The 21,230-nt window shown below is 39.6% G+C and overlaps 1 protein-coding gene across 13 annotated transcripts in view; it reads right to left on the bottom strand.

The window, feature by feature from the left end:
• The window catches only part of stk33 (serine/threonine kinase 33), a 226,891-nt gene that overhangs the window by 110,935 nt on the left and 94,726 nt on the right, over positions 1–21,230 (bottom strand). For 12 of the 13 annotated variants that reach the window (XM_072272555.1, XM_072272558.1, XM_072272554.1 and 9 more), the window contains 5 exons: positions 17,730–17,843; positions 17,322–17,426; positions 15,082–15,220; positions 12,471–12,559; positions 9–96 (listed from right to left, as the gene is read on the bottom strand). In XM_072272555.1, the coding sequence (XP_072128656.1) occupies positions 9–96; positions 12,471–12,559; positions 15,082–15,220; positions 17,322–17,426; positions 17,730–17,843 (535 nt within the window). Of the gene's footprint in view, positions 1–8; positions 97–12,470; positions 12,560–15,081; positions 15,221–17,321; positions 17,450–17,729; positions 17,844–21,230 lie in introns of all 13 variants that reach the window. The other variant, XM_072272561.1, reaches the window with a different exon arrangement.

Genomic DNA, 21,230 nt, shown 5'->3' on the forward strand with positions numbered 1-21,230 from the left:
TTTCTTACCCATGTACATAGGTGTTCCACAGGTTGCCTGCAACATTTTGTCACTGCCAACACCACCTTTTTGCACGGAAAGTCCAAAATCAGTCACCTGGTTCAAAAAAAAAATCACCATTTTAAAATAGAGTTAAAATTACGAGTTAAAAAAGGCATAAATCTCAGATCCATTGATTTTGCTGACAATTTATTTTCCACATTGTTTCTCCATCATTTTAACACTTCAGATCCACATTTCATTATTTAAATTGGTGCATTCTGTGGTGATATCACATGTCACGTTTAAGAATGTGATTGGACAGAGTCGGGAGCATGCGCAGAAATGACAGAATGATCTAGAAACTGTATGTTAAAGACGTGCTTGCTGTTTGCTGTTGTAAATAAACGTTCTAGTTTTAATTCTTCCAGAATATGGTTTGTTCTTAGTAACCCGCTGTATGTGTAAAGAACACAACATGGTGTCAGAAGTCGGTCTGGAAGAATAATTTGTTTCACTAACACGGGAGAAGCGAAGATAATCGGAAAAAAAAGCGCGAACTTTTTCGTTGTTTGCTAACAGCTTGAAAACTGGAAGTTTTGCAACCCCCATCAACGCTTCAGCTGACTGGAAACGTAGCTGAAAACTGGAAAAGATTTAAACAGCATTTTGAAATTTAGTTACCAGCGATTGAAGCAGAAAATAAGAAGGAAAAAACAAAAACAGCAATCCTACTCCACGTAATAGGGGATGACGCAATTGAGGTATATAACCATTTTACTTTTGAAAATGGAGATAATTTGAATCTAAAAGCGATAATCGACAAATTTGAAGCATTTTGTATACCAAAGTGTAATGTGACATATGAGCGCTACAACTTTTTCAAATGTTGGCAGAGACCTGGTCAAATGATTGATCAATTTGTTACAGAGTTGAGAAAGCACAGTAAAAGATGCAAGTTTGAAGAGCTTACAGACTCTCCCATTAAAGTCAGAAATGTTTGCGGCATTCTGGATGATGGTCTGAGAGAAAGACTGTTAGAACAAGTTTGAATTTGGAAAAAGCTGTGGCACTCTGCAAAGCTTCTGAGACTGTGGTGTCGCAGGCTAAAGAGCTTTTTATCGAGAACAGCTGCGTAGATGCTGTAAAGCGCGAACATATTAGAAAAAATAATGCAGCGACAATGAAACCGACAGAGAGCATAGAAACATAGAAAATAGGTGCAGGAGTAGGCCATTCGGCCCTTCGAGCCTGCACCGCCATTTATTATGATCATGGCTGATCATCCAACTCAGAACCCCGCCCCAGCCTTCCCTCCATAACCCCTGACTCCCGTAGCCACAAGGGCCATATCTAACTCCCTCTTAAATATAGCCAATGAACTGGCCTCAACTGTCTCCTGTGGCAGAGAATTCCACACATTCACCACTCTCTGTGTGAAGAAGTTTTTCCTAATCTCGGTCCTAAAAGGCTTCCCCTTTATCCTCAAACTGTGGCCCCTCATTCTGGACTTCCCCAACATCGGGAACAATCTTCCTGCATCTAGCCTGTCCAATCCCTTTAGGATCTTATACGTTTCAATCAGATCCCCCCTCAATCTTCTAAATTCCAACGAGTACAAGCCCAGTTCATCCAGTCTTTCTTCATATGAAAGTCCTGCCATCCCAGGAATCAATCTGGTGAACCTTCTTTGTACTCCCTCTATGGCAAGGATATCTTTCCTCAGATTAGGGGACCAAAACTGCACACAATACTCCAGGTGTGGTCTCACCAAGGCCTTGTACAACTGCAGTCGTACCTCCCTGCTCCTGTACTCGAATCCTCTCGCTATAAATGCCAGCATACCATTCGCCTTTTTCACCGCCTGCTGTACCTGCATGCCCACTTTCAATGACTGGTGTATAATGACACCCAGGTCTCGTTGCACCTCCCCTTTTCCTAATCGGCCACCATTCAGATAATAATCTGTTTTCCTATTTTTGCCACCAAAGTGGATAACTTCACATTTATCCACATTAAATTGTATCTGCCATGAATTTGCCCACTCACCCAACCTATCCAAGTTACCCTGCATCCTCTTAGCATCCTCCTCACAGCTAACACTGCCACCCAGCTTCGTGTCATCCGCAAACTTGGAGATGCTGCATTTAATTCCCTCATCCAAGTCATTAATATATATTGTAAACAACTGGGGTCCCAGCACTGAGCCTTGCGGTACCCCACTAGTCACCGCCTGCCATTCTGAAAAGGTCCCGTTTATTCCCACTCTTTGCTTCCTGTCTGCTAACCAACTCTCCACCCACACCAATACCTTACCCCCAATACCGTGTGCACACTAATCTCCTGTGTGGGACCTTGTCAAAAGCCTTCTGAAAATCCAAATATACCACACCCACTGGTTCTCCCCTATCCACTCTACTAGTTACATCCTCAAAAAGATGTCATCTGAAAGAAAAAAAGTTTGTGATCGCTGTGGGTGGCAACATCATCTAAAAAAGTGTCCAGCATGTCAGAAAATGTGCAACACCTGTGGTAAAAGTAATCATTTTTCACGCTGTTGCAGAAGTAGAAAGGAAATAAAACACATAAATGCAGTGCTTGAAAATAAACGTGAGGAGTTTTATATAGATGTGCTTTGTGAAAACAAACAAAATAAGAATGACTGGACTATTCCATTGCAAGTGAATCAAAACAATATTCTGTTTAAACCTGATACTGGAGCACAAGTAAATGTTCTTGCAGAATCTGAGTTTAATGCATTAAAGCTAAGACCAAAGTTATATCAGACAAATATAAAAGTGACTGGGTATTCAGGTGCAGACATTCCAGTAAAAGGAACATGTGTGACATAAGTACCACACAAAAATATTGTGCACACGTTTTCATTTGTGGTGGTGCCAAAGAACGTACAGTCAATAATGGGTTTATCTGCCTGTGAGACTGAATTTGGTAAAAAGAGATTTAGTCCTAGACAGTGATACAGAGTCAGAATACAGTGGACAGAGGCCAAACTTGCCGGTACAGTACAATACGAATGGTAAGCCAAAGAGTGACAAGAATCAGGATTCAACTGAAGAAGTGAAAGCACAAGTGAAGGAATTGAGAAGTTTTATTGAAATGATGAAGTCTCAGCATAAAAAAGAGATTACACAGTTAATGAATGAATTGCGATTTCTTCTCAAAGACCTTAAGAAGAGCCAACTTCAGAGTTTCAGTTAACTGATGCAGACCAGAAAACATATGAAAATAACAACGAAACACAAGAACTGTGTGAACCACTTAGAAGGCCTACTCATGTTCGTAAACCCCCAGCGAAACTGATAGGGACATGTTAAATTACGTATTTGTTTTGACTAATGTTGCTAATTGTTTTTCTTTTTAAGGAAAGGACGAAGTGGTAATATCACGTGTCACGTGTAAGAACGTGATTGGACAGAGTCGGAAGCATGCGCAGAAATGACAGAATGATCTAGAAACTGTATGTTGAAAATGTGCTTGCTGTTTGCTGTTGTAAATAAACGTCCTGGTTTTAATTCTTCCAGAATATGGTTTGTTCTTAGTAATCCACAGTATGTGTAAAGAACATAACATATTCAACAGTGCGCACTTACCTGGAAGTTTATGTTTTGCAATGCATCCTGACTAAACAAAGACCATTTCTAATGATTACCTAGTGCTTAAAGGTATAATTAATCTAAGCATTTAGCACTGTATAGTCACCGACAAATAAGTTGCAGTCAAAATGTCATGTAGAATGCAAATATCTCAACAGGGGTGGCGCTAAGGTGGTGCTAGCTGCTGCTATAGCCCCAGCAGAAATTGCAATAGCACCACCGTACCACCACCAAGAAATTAACTGAAATTTCACATACAAATTGCAACTGTGTCAGATCCACCCTACACTTCTGCTTATTCATTCATTGTCAATGTCTTGCCATTGCTGTCCTCCGATCAGTTAAGCTGATCTAAGATTACTTAACGTGGTGATGTCACTCACTCTCACTCACACGAGAGATTGATAGTATACATCCAGGCACAGATCTATGGTCTCGCAAGACTAACGGATGCCCCCCCACACACACATACACACACAGTGCTTTTACAAGCTAGCGTGGGCCTGGCATGTGCATTATTTTGGCCGGAGTGAAAAATGGATCGATTTTTAGTGAGAAAACGACCTCATCCAGAGAAATCAGTGGTGTCTCAGCCTGAGCCTGTCTTAATTGAAAGTGACAGGCAGAAAGAAGTAAGTGGGGATGAGGACGACAGCAGTTCATCGAAGGAGTGTGAGGGCGAAGTAGAGGAACAAGAAATGGAGCGGGATTTGGAAGAGAACGTGGATGAAGCTGCTCTTAGTGCTAGTGGGAATACTGTCAGCGATATTAGCCAGCAGCCTGAGGAAGGACCCCGTCGGCCAGCATTGAAAAAGTACCCTTCACTGCTCGCAACAGTTTGGCAATCAGCAAAGGAGTTTTATTCGTGGCTGGTTTGACTGACTAGAATATTCGATCACGAAAGATACTACGTTCTGCTTCACATGCAGGTATTTCCTGTGTGGAGGACATGGGTTCCATTCTGAGTCTACCTTCACCGTCACCGGTTACCACAACTGGCAGAAAGCTACAACAGCTTTCAAAACCCACCATGTAAGTGCAGCTCATAAGTTTGCTATGGAGGCATGGGCCAAATTCAGATTAAGAAAACAAGACGGTTCAAGATTGGGAAATATGCTTGACAATGGACATGCAAAAATTGTCCAAGAAAATCGTGAGTATATGAGAGCAGTGGTTAAGTCTCTAGCAAGGACAGACCGTGAATGACAGAGTGGAATTTCTAGCTCTAATGAGACCCTACCGTGATGCATTTATAGATTTATACAATCTAATCTGCATATCACTGACTCTACTTGTGACATCTGCCTCATGCAAACGGAGTTTCTCTTGCCTCAGATGCCTCAAAAACTACCTAAGGAATAGCAGCGGTGAAGCTCGGAACAACAACTTGGCCCTGTTGGCCATAAACAGCTGGAGGACCAAAGCACTTGACATCCAGAAAATCATTGATGCTTTCGCCACCAATCACAACAACAGACGGATTGTGCTTCTCTGAAAACATCAATGGTGAGTGCAGTTGATTTTTTTTAAAATTTGGGCCAAGACTAATGCTGATTATTATTATTATTATTATGTGGTGGATACCCCATAGTCCTTATGTTTCCTGCAAATCCTAAACTATTACATTTACTGCTATTAAGCTTACTGGTTTTGCTTCGACTTCCAAATGGTGATTCTGTTGATTTTTGTTTTAAATTCAGTAGCCGAATTAATTGAGGTATTGCATGGTCAGAGTACGATTTGTCCAACTCCTGGTAAAGCCTTGCATCTGTTGTTTGCCTTATTTGACTTTAATAACGGTGTATCTTTTGGAATTGTCTGTCTATGTAATGCGAATAGCAGTGGACATTGTGGGTTAGTGTTGTGTTTTTCAGTTGAAAAGCACGCATTTGACGCTGATTGCGGGATTGTTGCGTGACTCACGTTGTGCCCTGTGCGTCAGATGCTCTGTTGGTTTGTTTGTTTATGCTCTGTGTAGCCCGGGTTGTCTCCGATGCTGTTGACACTGTCACAGTTCACTTCTATATTAGATCTATCAATTGCCGTTGCTTGTGAATCAACAGAGGCATTTATAGTAGGCACATAATGCTTGAAACTGACTTCTGAACGCCATGCATCTGGCCTTGCGAATACCTATTACCATAGGGTACATCCCTCAGCACCATCACTGAATAATACAGCCCCACTGTAGCACCAGCAAGAAAATGTATGTGGCGCCGCCACTGTATCTCAACAATTTATGATGTGTATACTGCTGCCTCTTTTTGCTTATAAAGCCCCAGAACTGGTAGCAACTTACACAGAAATACAAAGTTACTGTCTATAATTTGTCATAAATCAAGAGGCTGCATTCCAATGCTGTCTTTAGCATTAAATTTAGGAAGGGAGCAGAAACTTAAGCCTACAAACAACAAACAAACAAACCCTCCTGACGAAGGGTCTCGGCCTGAAACGTCGACTGCACCTCTTCCTAGAGATGCTGCCTGGCCTGCTGCGTTCACCAGCAACTTTGATGTGTGTTGCAGAAACTTAGGCCTATTGCCCAACATTATGATATTGGATAGAGGAAATTTATGCCCAATCTCAAACAGGTGCAAGAAATGGAACAGCTTCAGAAACTTTAAAAAAAATCTTAGCAATGTAAAAAATACACATTTAGTTAGGTGATTAGCTTGAAAATGCTCCTTGAAATCTTGCCAACATTTTTAAGCACTCTAATGATTATTCACATAGATTTTTCTTAAAGGTATCTAATAGAGCTTGAATGAATATATAAAAAAAAGGTTAAGGGAACTGGAGAGTTTGTTTTTTGAAAAGCTTTTGAACATGTGATGAGAACAAAAACAAACAGGCAAAGTTCATGTCATAATTTCTCAGATATTTGCATTCTACATGATATCTTTACTTATTACTGGCAGTTCTTTCCTTTACTATAACTCTACACAAAATGCTCAAACAACTTTGCTAGGCCTTGTCTGTATAATATATTGGAGGCCAGGTTGTGTAATTTAAAACAATTTTCAAAGAAATTGAATATAAATTAGATTAGATTCAACTTTATTGTCATTGGCCCAAGTACAGATACAAAGCCAATCAAATGCAGTTAGCATCTGACCAGAAATGCAAAGAATAGTGTTATTTACAAAATAACTGCGAATAAAGAGTAAGTGCTACAGCACACAAGTTCTATGACGTGAACATAGACTGCAGAAAAACACAGAATGATCTTGAAGTAGCAAACTGAGCATTTCAGGGCTAGGGTGACCAGATAACGGAACAGATCTTGCATGCCACTGATCAACAATAACGATGTAACTGCCATACTTTTATCTTCCTCCCACCTCAAATCCTGAATGGTGAAATACACAAGAAAGAACAGGATTTCTGGCTCAGTCTTTAATGCAAGGGTAATACCACTAGGATGAAGAAGGAAATCGTTATAGTAGGGGGGAATAACTAGGCTGAGGGAAGGGATATAGTGCAGAACTTTGCTCAGGGTCTCTGGGTCTTGACTGATACATTTTAAAAGTAGCTAAAGCAGGTTGTAAGGTTAACTGTTAAACATTTTCTTCACTGTAATCTTTCCTCTCAGATTAATCTAAAATCTCTTGGTAATGTTTCTCATTTGTGTTTATTATCTGGATTGAGTAAGTTCTGAGGTCCACACCCATACAAGAAATATGGACGTGACCACAGTGTGACATGGTGGTATAGTAGTTAGTATAACACTAGTACAGTGCCAGTGACCTGGGTTCAATTTCACATCGGTCTGTAAGAAATCTGTACATTCTCCCTTTGACCACATGGGTTTCCTCCAGGTGCTCTAGTATCTTCACACATTCCAAAGATGTATAGGTTGGTAGATTTAATTGGTCACCCATATGTAATTAGGTGGACTGGGCCTATTGGGCCAGAAAGGCCTGGTACCGTGCTGTATTTTTAAATAAATATCTCTTACGGATTTCTGTTAATCAAATGGATTATCCAGCAGTCATGTACACGGAGGTTCAAAACAGGGCCTCCTGTAGCCTATGATCAACCAGCACTGCAGAGTTCTTCAGCAGTCCAGCCTCCAGACTCCAAAATTGTAAAACCATTTATTCTGATTTATCACATTTGTGACCTGCTTATTTACTCTGACCAGGTATAGCATAGTGTTACAGGTGTCCCCAGCTTTTCGAACGTTCGCTTTACGAAACCTCGCTGTTACAAAAGACCTACATTAGTTACCTGTTTTCGCTAACAGAAGGTGTTTTCACTGTTACGAAAAAAGGCAGCGCGCGAAAAATGCAATGCGCGATAAAAAGCAGCGTGTGCCCCAATCAGCCAAGCTCCTCCCCCAGATTCGGAACTGCATTCTAGCCGGCATTGCTTAAACACTTGCCTGTGAGCATCTGTGCATTATGTCGATTTATTTTATTGCGTCGCCTCTGATCTGGGCCGCCATTTACGTGCCGGGTAGCACCTAATTAATTAGCTTATTTCGGCTTTTTTCTTAAAGATGTGCTGGGTGAGTCCCGGCCACTGCTGTACCGCTGCATGCTTTGCGGATCAGTATCGGTCAGCAGCCCAGAGGGTGGGGACCACTGCACCACCCCAACCTCCAACGACTCAGCCTAACAAACCATCATCAGTGTGCTCAGCGCTGTCTTCCCGATTCCAGTAAGTGATACTACACTGTACATACATTATTTCTACTTCATATAGGCTGTGTATTTTTATGCATTATTTAGTAAGATTTGGCAGCTTCATAGCTTAAAGATTACTGGAGAGAGTGTTTCTGCTGAGAGCACTTGCGCCGTGTTTCTGCCGAGAGCGCTTGCATGAGATTTTCGCTACGGCGAACAGTGCGGCAATGACTGTAGAGAAGTACTTCTACTTTATATAGGCTGTGTATTTATCATATCATTCCTGCTTTTACGATATGTTACTGTAATTTTAGGTTTTATACGTTATTTGGCATGATTTGATAGGTTATTTCTGGGTCTGCGAACACTCACAAATTTTTCCCATATAAATAAATGGTAATTGCTTCTTCGCTTTACGACATTCCGGCTTACAAACTGTTTGTAAGGGGTTCCTTTTTTTATATGTTACTGCGTAGTCTAATTAAAATGGCTTCTTTGTTATGTTATAATTGAAAGGGCTTCTTTGTTATGTTAACGGCTGAGAAAGTCTTCCCGCTAGCAGTTTGTTTGGATCACGTTACTCAGCGGTCCCCAACCACCGGGCCGCGGACCGGTACCGGGCCGCAGAGCATGAGCTACTGGGCCGCGAGGAAACGATATGATTTGGCGATAGGAGTCAGCTGCACCTTTCCTTATTCCCTGTCACGCACTGTTGAGCTTGAACGCATGCGAGGTCTTGACCCGCGCGTCATCCATGTCAGCGCGGGAAGGAGGTCAACTCCTCCAGCTTACAAATGACGGCGGGCTGAAAAGTATGTTTGACATAACATCTCTGCCGGCATTCCGGATCAAAGTCAAGGCTAAATATTCTGAGGTAGCCACGAAAGCACTGAAAACGTTGCTTCCATTTCCAACATATCTCTGCAATGAATGCAATGAAAACTAAATTGCGGAATAGACTGGACATAAGGAACCCCCTTTGAGTATCGCCGTCTCCCATCACCCCTCGATAGGACCGTCTTGTTGCAGGGAAACAAGCCCAGGGCTCCCACTGATTCAATGATATTGGTGTGTTGCAATGAATTTATATGTTCATACGGCGAAAATGTGTGCTGTGTGTTTAATATCCAAGTGTTACTTAAAATGTTATGATGCTATTGACTTACTTATAAAACCATATAACAATTACAGCACAGAAGCAGGCCATCTTGGCCCTTCTAGTCTGTGCCGAATGCTACTCTCACCTAGTCCCACCGACCTGCACTCAGCCCATAACCCTCCATTCCTTTCCTGTCCATATACCTATCCAATTTTTCTTTAAATGATAATATCGAACCTACCTCTACCACTTTGACTGGAAGTTCGTTCAACACTTACTTCAAGCTCCCCTGTCCTCCCCTGATAATTGACTTACCACTATATTCATGCGAGGAAAATATGCACTGTGTTTAATATTAAATTCATTAGATAAACCCTTTAAGAAAGGAAATTGAGTGTATTAGCCACTTACCACCTATATTCCAGTCGTGATTCACATCCCCCCCCCGAACAGAATCACCAGAAACGGTTTGTACAGCAAAATCGGCACGTGCACGCATGCGCAAGTCATGCATGCGCACACAGGTGCCCGCGCAAGGCTTCATGGTCATTGTAGTCTTTCTGGGGTAAACACAACGTATTTGTGTTACTCTTGGTAACCCTACTCCTCACCCCACCCCTACCGGGTCGCCCAGTCCGCAAGAATATTGTCAATATTAAACCGGAACGCAGTGCATAAAAGGTTGGGGACCCCTGACATTACGGATAAGAAGATGTTACGAACCAATTGGGATAGTTGTTATGTTTTTGGTGTGTCTGTAAGATATTGTATGCGCCGGAGGTTTGAAGCAGAAGGCGGGAGAGAGAGAGACAGAGGATGGAACAGGTGCTGTGAGTCCGCTAACGGGGTCGGACCGCAAGCGGTGCATTCAGCAAGGAGAGGAGACGGAGACGGACTCGTGTGGAGCGTCTGGTCGACCCCCGTTATTGGTCCCAGGCGGCCGGTCGAGGTGGTCCTAGGGGTCGCAGGGTGAAGAAGAAGGGTCCTGAGCTCCAACTGTTTGTGCACGAAGAGATTGAACTTTGATAAGTGTGGCGCCTTTTATATTTTATTCTCTATTAATTATATAGTTCCAGTAATATCTATGAACTGTAAATCATTTAATCGTATCTGGTGTATTGTCTGTTATTTGGGCGGGGTGGGGTACATCACAAAGCATCCACACTAACTGATTCCCCAGTTTGGCGGGGCCGAGGGCTATTTCCCTAGACGACAGTGAGCCGAGAGACCCTGAGGCTGGCCGGGGGGGCTACATATTTCATAGGAATGCTCTACCTTCGGATAGCGGGGGAAACCTGTATTTTTTGTTTTAAAAACAAATCTTAATTGTAATTTGGCTATTAATTCATGTTTGAGAAAAAATAATGTTTGAGGCTCATTTACTACTTTAAAAACTGCACTTCTGGGTTATGATTCTGTAAGACCATGAGATAATACAAGATAGAAGAGCAAAACTAGGCTATTTGGCTCATCAATTCTGCTCCACCATTCCATCATGTCTGAGTTAATATCTTTCTCAACTCCATTCTCCTACCTACTCCCCGTAACCTTGGACGTCCTTATTGATCAAAAATCTATCAATCTCCACTAGACCCAATGACTTGGTCTTTATAACGATCTGTGGCAATAAATTCCAGATTCATCACACTCTGCTCAAAAAAATTTCTCCTCATCTTTAGAGGGAAAGCCTTGTATTCTGAGGCTGGCCTTTTGGTCCTAGATTTCCCCACTGTAGGAAACATCTTCCTGACACTGTATTCCACCTGCCATTCTTTACCCATTCTCCTAATCTGACCAAGTCCTTCTCTAGCCTTTCTACTTCATCAAAACTTCTTGTTCCTCTATTTATCTTCACACCATCTGCAAACTTTGCAACAAAGCCATCAATTCTATCATCCAAATCATTAACATATAATGTAAAAAGAATCAGTCCCAACACAGAACCCTGTGGAACACCACTAGTCACTGGCAGCCAACCACAAAAGGCTCCCTTTATTCCCACTCTTTGCTTCCTGCCAATCAACCACTGCTTTGTCAATGCTAGAATCTTTCCTGTAATACCATGGGCTTGTAGCACGTTAAACCCCCTCATGTGTGGCGCCTTGTCAAAGGCCTTCTGAAAATCCAAGTACACCACATCAACCAATTCTCCTTTGTCTATTCTGCTCGTTAATTCTTCAAAGAATTCCAACAGATTTGAATGATGCACACTGTTTTGTAGATTAGTTCAAAAATCTTATGTCAATGAATTTTAAACTTAGAAAATGAGTCAGTAAAATATGAAGATAGTTGAGAGGCTGAATACTCTTTCAAGGCACTATACCTTTTTGCTTAAAGAATATTATTTCATTCAAGACACTAACATCATTTTTAAAAAGAATTAGATTAAATAAAAAGAAATAACCCTTCCTTGTATTTTTTTCTGTGTAGTTCCATAATCCCATTCAAATGAAAAGAGTATTGCTTCTGCTTCAGGATCCATGAAATGGGATCCAGGGAAACCCAGTGGATGAGAATGTTAAAATACTGTAGATGATACTAACTACTCTTGGTAGATCTGAAACTTCTCCATTTGACTGAGTTTGTGCAAAGTCCCTGATTTGTTAGCTTTTAAACAAGCAAATGTCAAATCAGAACTTCCGCTATTTACCTGCAGAATCTGACAAATAATTTCCCTGAAGCTTAATGCTTAAACAATAACAACACTGTAGATGTTATCTGATAAATGCTCTTAGATTTATTCCTCTCATTTAAATTCTAATTTGTCTGAAAAATAAGCCAAAGTTTAATTTTTTTATATACTTCTGTAATAACTTTTATTGATTTGAGTACAAGAATAGGCCAATGAAGATTAAGACACACAGTAGATAGAGAATGGAAGTCTGGCCAGAAAAAGCACAGAAATCAGCAGATTGAATGACAGATAAACATGAAGTTCCAGTAGTAGTTGTACAAGAACAATTGAGACATCAAAGAGGTATCCTTTGTGATGGAAATGACATGAGACCCCATATCCTAAGGCTAATCCTGGATGATTTAAAGATCATTTTTAAGCTTATAATGTATCAGAAGGGGTAGTATGAGCCAGAGGTATGATTTGTCCAATTAAGTAATTTAAAATAACATTAGTACAAAATTAATTCAATTTACCTTGATGTTTAACTTCATGTCAAGTTCACTGCTGTTTTCAATGTTTTTCACCAAGATATTTTCTAGTTTTAAATCCCGATGGACAATGTCTGTAGAAAGACCACACAATATTCAATATACATTGAAAATATACAATTCAAGAGAGATGATAAATTTAACAAATCACAACTTCCGTCAGCATATTCCAACTTATGTAGGTGTATTAATAAGTACCAGAAACATTGCTCATGGAAAGACTCCCTTTTCTGAGACAAGTTTTCCATTTCAGCAGTATTCTAAAGTGGCATCTGATTAACCAAACAGATTAGGCTGTAGTAACAAGACAGTCTTTTCTCCCTTAAAGTTTCGAGTGATATATGAGTAGGCATCAACAAGCTTCTCATTCATAGCACTCTACAAATTACAATGAAGTGGAGCAGATAAGGTAGGAATAACAAGGAGAAGGATTGGCAACCAAGTAAAAAATGATTAAATTTGTTAAATTAAATTGATTAAATTTGCATTTGTGATACATTAATATCTTTAATGAGTGTGTAAAATGTTTTAATCCCAAACATTTCTCTTAAAATAAATTGTTCTTGTTAAGTAATTACTTAAATTGATTTGCCTACATAAATTCAAGATTGTTCAATGGCATTTTCAGTACACAAGTGTAAAGGAGGGCAAAATAATTGTTACTCTGGATATGATGCAGCACAAAAAATATACACGATAAGATAAAGTACACAATAAAAAACAATAAATATAAATACTATATATATATATATATATAAAAAATCACACACACACACACACACACACACACACACATATATATATATAGATTGATTCTATGTTATTAAAGTGACACCAGGCACAGGAGTGTCTGTACATTAGGTGACTCTAACGGGAAATGATAAGGTAGTGGTGGTGGGAGGTGTGGAGGAGTGGTTTAGTGGGTGAAGGTGCTGATCAGACTTGTTGTTCAGGGAAAGTAAATGTTTTTGAATTTGGTGGTCTTTGCATGGATGTCACATAACCTTCTTCCTGATGGGAGTGGGACAAAACAGTCCATGTGCACGATGGGTGGGATCCTTCGTGATGTTGCTGGCCTTTTTCTGGTATCTTTCAGTATATACAGCACTGTACAAAAGTCTTAAGCACATGTACCAAGACCTTTGCACAGTACAGTAGTAATTTTTATGTATTGCACTATACTGCTGCAAAGAAAAATATTCATGATATACGTGAATGATATATCTGATACGAGTCTCTATTGTGGACTGAGTGGGAAGGGGGCAGGAAGAGGGGAATCGTGGTTGTGAAAACAGGAAGGGAGAGAGTAGCACCAGAGAGAAATTCTGTAATAAGACCATGACCATAAGAGAAAAATTAGGCCATTTGGACCATCACATCCGCTCTGCTATTTCATCATGGCTGATGCAATTTTCCTCTCAGCCCCAATCTCCTGCCTTCTCCCCGTATTCCTTCATTCCCTTACCAATCAAGAATCTATCAAACTCTGCCTTAAATGTACATAAAGACTTGGCCTCCACAGCTACCTATGGCAAAGAATTATACAGATTCACCACTCTCTGGCTAAAGAAATTCTTGCTCATCTCCATTCTAAAAGGACACCCCTTTATTCTGAGGCTGTATCCTCTGATCTTAAGACTCTCCCACCATAGGAAACAACCTCTCCATATCCACCCTTTCAAGGCCATTTGATAGGTTTCAATGAGGTCACCCCTCATTCTTCTGAATTCTAGTGAATACAGGCCCAGAGCCATCAAATGCTCTTCATATGACAAGCCATTCAATCCTGGAATAATTTTGATGAACCTCTTTTAAACCCTCTCCTGTTTCAGCACATCCTTTCTAGGATAAGAGGCCCAAACCTGCTCACAATACACCAGTGCTTTATAAAGTTTCAACATTACATCCTTGCTTTGATATTCTAGTCCTCTTGAAACAAATGCTATGATCAATCGTACTAATAAATAAATCAATTATTTGGAATCAAATAACCTTGCCTGGTGTCTCAGGCCAGGGTGTGTCTACACCCATGCCAATCCCCACCTGTGACATTCCCTCTCTGTCCGTGTCCCACACCTCTCCTGCAGCGTTCCACTCTCACCATTTCCAACATCCATTCATCCCACCAGATTTATAAACTCACTCTCCATTCCATGTTGACAAACATAGTACCGTTCAAAAGTCCTGGGCACCCTAGCTATGTATATGTACACAAAATATTTGCACAGTACTCTATATCCTTGATGGTGGATCAGCTGATGCTGGTGATGCAGTTTTAACTACCTGTTGTAGAGCCTTTCTGTCCACCACAGTGCTGTTTCTGTACCATGCAGTGATGCAGTATGTTTAGATGCTCCCTACTGCACATCTGTAGAAGGATGTGAATATAGATGTATATAATCCAGCTCTCTACAACCTCATCAGAAAACAGAGGGATTAGTGAGCTTTTCTGATTGTGTAGGATTTGTTCTGTGACCATGAAAGGTTGTGCAAGGTGTGCTTTACCTATTTGAGATTCTATTACTTCAGAAATTTATAAGGGTGTTTTTGTCAGGACTACAAGGTTATTTATTTACTTTCTCTGATAAAATCTTACCATTTTTATGTAAGTAAGCAATTGCACTTGCTAGGCTACGGATCACATGTCTTGTCTCATTTTCATTTAAGCGTTTTTTTTTATGAAGGATTGCACTTAGTTCTCCACCCTCACAGACTTCCGTCACCAGGTACATTCGCTGCAAACAAATAATTAGCATTACCTATTAGGAGGCCATGGAATCCAGCAGCAAAATACTTCAGACGCAAAAAAAAATTAAAAATACTCAGGAGGTTACACAGTGTATCCAGCCTTTCTATTCAAAGATGGTGCCAGACCTTCTTAATATTTTGTTTTTATTGTGGTTATCATGAACTTTGCGGCAATTCAAAGTCAATTTTATTGTCATATGAATAATCACATGTACGCATAGGTGCAGTGAAAAATTTATTTGCAGCACCTTCACGGACACATGGTATCATACAAGCACATTCAGAAGAAAAATATAAATTAACCACAAATTTTGCAAGAAATAACACAATTAGAACAAAAAAAGATCAAAGTGCTGCTAAACTCTAGTATTTAGAGTTGCGCCTGTTAGTTCAAGAACCATATAATTTAATAGATATTTAAGAGAAATGGATGATGTTCTTGAACCTGATTATGTGGGACTTCAGGCTTCTGGATCTCCTGCCAAGTTGTAGCTGCAAGAAGATGGGATGGCCCAGAAGGAGAGGATCGTTCATAATGATGTTGCCTTCCACTGAGGGGGAGGTATTGGGCCAAATCCACTACTCTCTACAGGAGGGGATTCCAAACTTTGTTATGCTGTGGACCCCTACCATTAACCAACGGGTGTGTGGACCCCAGGTTGGGAACCCCTGCTCTGTAGCTTCTTGCATTCCTGCACATAATGAATCAAACCACGATCACTTTCAAGTAGTGAGATTATTTTTATTCAAGGTGATGCAATACTGAAACCATACAACCCCTCCAAACCCATCGAATTCCCAACCAGCTGATGTACACTTTTATTGAAGACTTTTAAAACAATCAAGTATGCTGCCAATATATGTATATAAATATAACAGTGACAGACTTGCTCTTCTGTTTATCCCTCTGTCACTACTGGGTAGACTGTTACTAGCGACAATCTCTAAATACAATTGGTTATTTCATTATTAATATATAAAAAGAAATTTCTAATTGCAGATTTATAGTTACTGTCAATCCTATCACCATTTTTGAAAATGCCATTTCATTCGGAAAGACAGTCATGTTATGTGTATAGTGATTTTTTTTCCTTTTCCTCTATCACTGGATGCATAAAAACCCATTTCCTGTTTTGCCCAGTACAGGAAACAAGCTTTTATGTACCTAATGAAAGCTATCCATAGGTTAAGCAAACAATCTAAAAAACATATTGTTATATCCTGACAAACAAATTACATGTTTATGTTCGAATCATTCTGCTGAGCCACAGATCTATATAATATATAAATTTATAAATACTTCATTAACACTGTCTAATCCAATAAGGTGTTGAGGTACACATACAGTCTTGTCCACATTAATCTGCTTCAGCTTCAATCTATTGAAAAGACTGCACTGTCTAACACAATTTACCACTTTAGCAAACAGAGGCTATATTTTACACGAGCTTTTGTTTATCCAAGTGGCAGAATGAATCATCCATTAAAAATAAAATCACTGAAATCAATTAAAACAAAAAATAGAAAGGTTCTGTGAAATTCTAAACATTTTGTTGTTCCAGATTACCATTACCACTAACCTGGTGGAGGTAAAATTTAGCCTGGGTGGATGTTGATGCAACATTGTTATGTTATGAAAAATTACAAGTGCTTTCTGAACTATTTTTATTTGAGAAGGGACTGAAAACAAAAGAAAATTCTTGAGTGATAATTGTTTATTTCCTTATCAATGATGCCAGTAATCATTTTTTAGTATGCATATCAAAAACATATATACAGATAAGGAAAGATGGTGGTTTGAGAGGAATTAACTGAAAAAGGAAAAAAAAAAGGAAAACAGCTGTGAAATATGATTTCTGAGAAGGGAAATGGAGAGATGGAGAAGAGGGAGAAAACCACAATGTGAACAAAACAGAAACCCAAGAGAAGAAATATCAGACCATCCCGTCCAAGGAGTGTGAAAATCAGTAAGAACTGAAAGAAAGAAAACAATGCAGACCATGGATCAAAGGAAGAATGTATAGAATGTATTTAAAACTTATAATGTTTTCATTTTGTTAAAGTTCCCAAAATCTCATTACATCTTACTTTGGGTGTTTCAAACACCTCTTCCAAATGAATTATATGTTCATGGTTCACTTGCTTTAAAATGCTGACTTCTCGTTCCAGTAGCTTCACTGCTGAACTTCCAGCCTGGATTGGAAATAGAAATAATACTGCAAAGGCATGTAAATGAATAAAGGCCTCTCTATTAACTTAAAGCTTTCAATTTCTTTTTGCTTTTATCCCTTTCTCAATATTTATTTGATATGATTTTTAAAAAATTATAGCACAATTCCAAGTATTTTTTCTCTTTCAAAGCTAACTGTCGTCTTAATAATTTCCATTTATTTTTAAATTCAACAATGCAGCACTTTCTCCTTAAGACCATCATCCTTTATATATTTAAACCAGATATCATTTAAATGAAGCAAAAAATTATCAAGGAAAATTTACCTTTTCCCGGTTCACCTTCTTGATTGCCCATTTTTTGCCACTCCTATTATGCGTCACCTCAATCACCACACCATAGCTTCCTTGTCCTAACCTTTGACCAAAACTGTATATTTGCTAAAAAAAAAAGGCACACACCAAAAGGTCAAAGAAATTACAAAATGAAACAACTGGCTGATACAGGGGCTAATGTTTAAACTCAAATCACAACTAAGAACACAGTACACAGAGACCAAATCCTCATATAACTAATGTACTATATTAAATAGAACAGAAATTAACAGAGCTTAAAGTAACCTAGGTCATGAATTTATAACTACATCAATGTTAATAGTAATGAACGAAAGTATTTTTATTAAATCTACGGTTACTTTTTATATTCAAGGCTAGATGTCATTACATGAATGGGGGAGGTATGGTCTAAGTGCAGCTCGATGGGACAAGGTATATGAACAGTTCAGCCCAGTCTAGATGGACCAAAGGGCCTGTTTCTGTGCTGTTGTGTTCTATAACTCTAGGTCAGTTCTGCATGACTGTGAAAGAGTACCTCATAGAACTAAGTAGGATATACATAGTTGTACTGGCAAGGATTGGGAGACAATTAAGCATTAACTTCTAAGAATCTGGTGGAGCTGGAGGACAGAAATCTTCCATTAACTTTTTTAGATTTTTGAAAACGTCAGTATTTTATTATTAAAAATACACATGTACTGTCATTATCTAATGAAGGATACATGTACTGCACATTCTTTAAATACAGAAAAAATTACTGGAGGAACTTAGCTGGACAGGAAGCATCTGTAGAGGGAATCTGCAGTCTCTTGTGTCTTTATTACTTATTCACTATCTAAGCTCTGATTGTCCAGCATATCGGGACCTGGTGGGACTTTTTTTGGACCTCGTACAGCTGCTCTTATATTATTTGTTATATATTGAAACTTAGATTAGATCTGTGACATAACTGCAACTATGCATCTTCCTGAATATCACATAGTTGCTGTCATTAAATCAGGCCTTAGTATTTGCTGTATTTGCTTCTATCTCCAACAGAATAAAGGAAGATAACTTGAACTCAATAGATATTTGTTAATTAGTCCCACTGCAAGATATCCTGAAAAGATCACACAAAAGTTTCAAAAGATCTAAAAGGGTTTTTAAACAGTATGCCAAGGTATTGTTACAGACTAGAAATTTCTTTGTTATTTTGCATGTGAATTGTAACTTCATCATATAAATATTTCTAAATAATGCAAATATTGAAATATTTATGAATTGAATTGACTTTATTACTTACATCCTTCATATATGAGTAAAAATCTTTACGTTACATCTCCGTCTAAATGTGAAATTTATAGTAATTTATAATATTATGTACAACAGGATAGTCAATATAACATAGAAATACAGTTGTGTCAGCATGAGTTAAGCAGTCTGATTGCCTGGTGGAAGAAGCTATTCTGGAGACTTGGTCCTGGCTTTTATGCTGTGGTACCGTATCCCCGATGGTAGCAGCTGGAACAGTTTGTGGTTGGGGTGACTCGGGTCCCCAATGATCCCTCGGGCCCTTTTACACACCTGTCTTTGTAAATATCCTGAATAGTGAGAAGTTCACATCTACAGATGCACTGGGCTGTCCGCAGCACTCTGCAGAGTCCTGTGATTGAGGGAAGTACAGTCCCCATACCAGACAGTGATGCAGCCAGTCAGGATGCTCTTAATTGTGCCCCTATAGAAAGTTCTTAGGATATGGGGGCCCATTCCAAACTTCTTGAACCATCTGAGGTAAAAGAGGCACTGTAGCGCCTTTTTCACCACACAGCCAGTATGTACAGACCACATGAAATCCTCGGTGATGTTTATGCCAAGGAACTTAAAGCTGTTCAACCTCTCAACCTCAGATCCATTGATGTCCTGTCTCCATTCCTCCTGTAGTCCACAACCAGCTCCTTTGTTTTTGCGACATTGAGGGAGAGGTTGTTTTCTTGACACCACTGTGTTAGGGTGATGACTTATTCTCTGCAGGCTGCCTCATTATTATTTGAGATTAGGCCAATAAGTGTAGTGTCACCAGCAAATTTAATTAGCAGTTTGGAGCTATGGGTGGTGACAAAGTCATGGGTATACAGAGAGTAAAGGAGGGGGCTCAGTACACAGCCTTGAGGGGCAGCTGTGTTGAAGGTCAGAGGGGCAAAGGTGAAAGAGCCTACTCTTAACACTTGCCGGCGACTTGAAAGGATCCAGCTACACAAGGCAGGGTGTAGGCCCAGGTCTCTGATCTTCTTGTCAAGGCTGGAGGGAATTATGGTGTTGAATGCTGAACTGTAGGCCAAGAACAGCATTCTCACATAAGCATCCCTCTTCTTCAGATGTGTAAGGACAGTGTGTAGAGCTGTGACTATCGTGTCATCTATCGATTGGTTGTGTCGGTAGGTGAATTCTAGGGGATCCAGTTTGGGTGGTAGCAGGCTGTAGATGTAGACCTTGATCAGTCTGTCAAAGCATTTGCTTATTATTTGCATAGCAATTTATATTCCTTTCTCTACAGCTAAATAATATTTTCAGAGTTAATTCATAATTGTACTTTTTCCTTGTTGATCTACATGACGTGCAGCTAACTTGACGATATCACAACTGAATGCCAGGGATTTTATTGAAATGATGCCTGTCAGTAACAGTTATTTGGAAAAAAGTTAGTTCCCACCAGAGTTCACTGGATCTTTTAGCCTGAATTTCAAAAATCACCTGAAAATACCATCACTTGAAAATTCCTTGCTGATATTTTTGTAGGAGCCACCTACTTACTTTCTGTCTGTCTGTATTGTATTTTGTGTTGCGCTTTTATCATGGATCATTTCTCAGATGGGTTGGGGCGTGGCAGAAGTGAAGAGTATAGTTACGTATTCATGCTTTGTTTCAGGTTAGTTCAATCTAAGTAGAGCCAGAGGGTAAGTCACAGAGTGATACACTCTTGTTGATCGCTCATTGCAATTAAGAACAGCTATTTTTCCTGTTACGTTAAGATCACTAATGTTACTGCTTAGACTGCTTACTTTGTTACATCACTAGTTTTAACTTCATTAGCTTTTTTTACTGCTACAAGTTTGTTCTTCGTGACTATTTACTTAATAAAGGATTGAACATACTCTTTGGAACACTGTTATTTTGGAACATGTCATACAGAGTCAACCCTGTGCTTAGTCTCTGAGAGGTGTTGGTTTGCTTTCAAGTAACCACCATATTTTGTCAACAAACAGAAGTTATACCAAACAACACCAGTCTATGGCTGAGGAGTGCCTCGAACCTGTTGGGGAAATTGGAATTGCAATAGTAAGGAGCCAGAGCAGCTTGCGGCAAGTAATGACCTCATTGATATATTGCTGTGTGTTTGTGGTTTGAAAACACTTTGGAATGGTCAGCACTGCCTGTCCATCAGGGACAGTTGCTCAATGGTCTGTTTGCCTGAGGGTTCATCGCTTTGTTTTATTGAAGTGCTCAAATATTCCA

Source organism: Mobula birostris, chromosome 11, assembly GCF_030028105.1.
Source record: "Mobula birostris isolate sMobBir1 chromosome 11, sMobBir1.hap1, whole genome shotgun sequence".
Lineage (NCBI taxonomy): Eukaryota > Metazoa > Chordata > Chondrichthyes > Myliobatiformes > Myliobatidae > Mobula > Mobula birostris.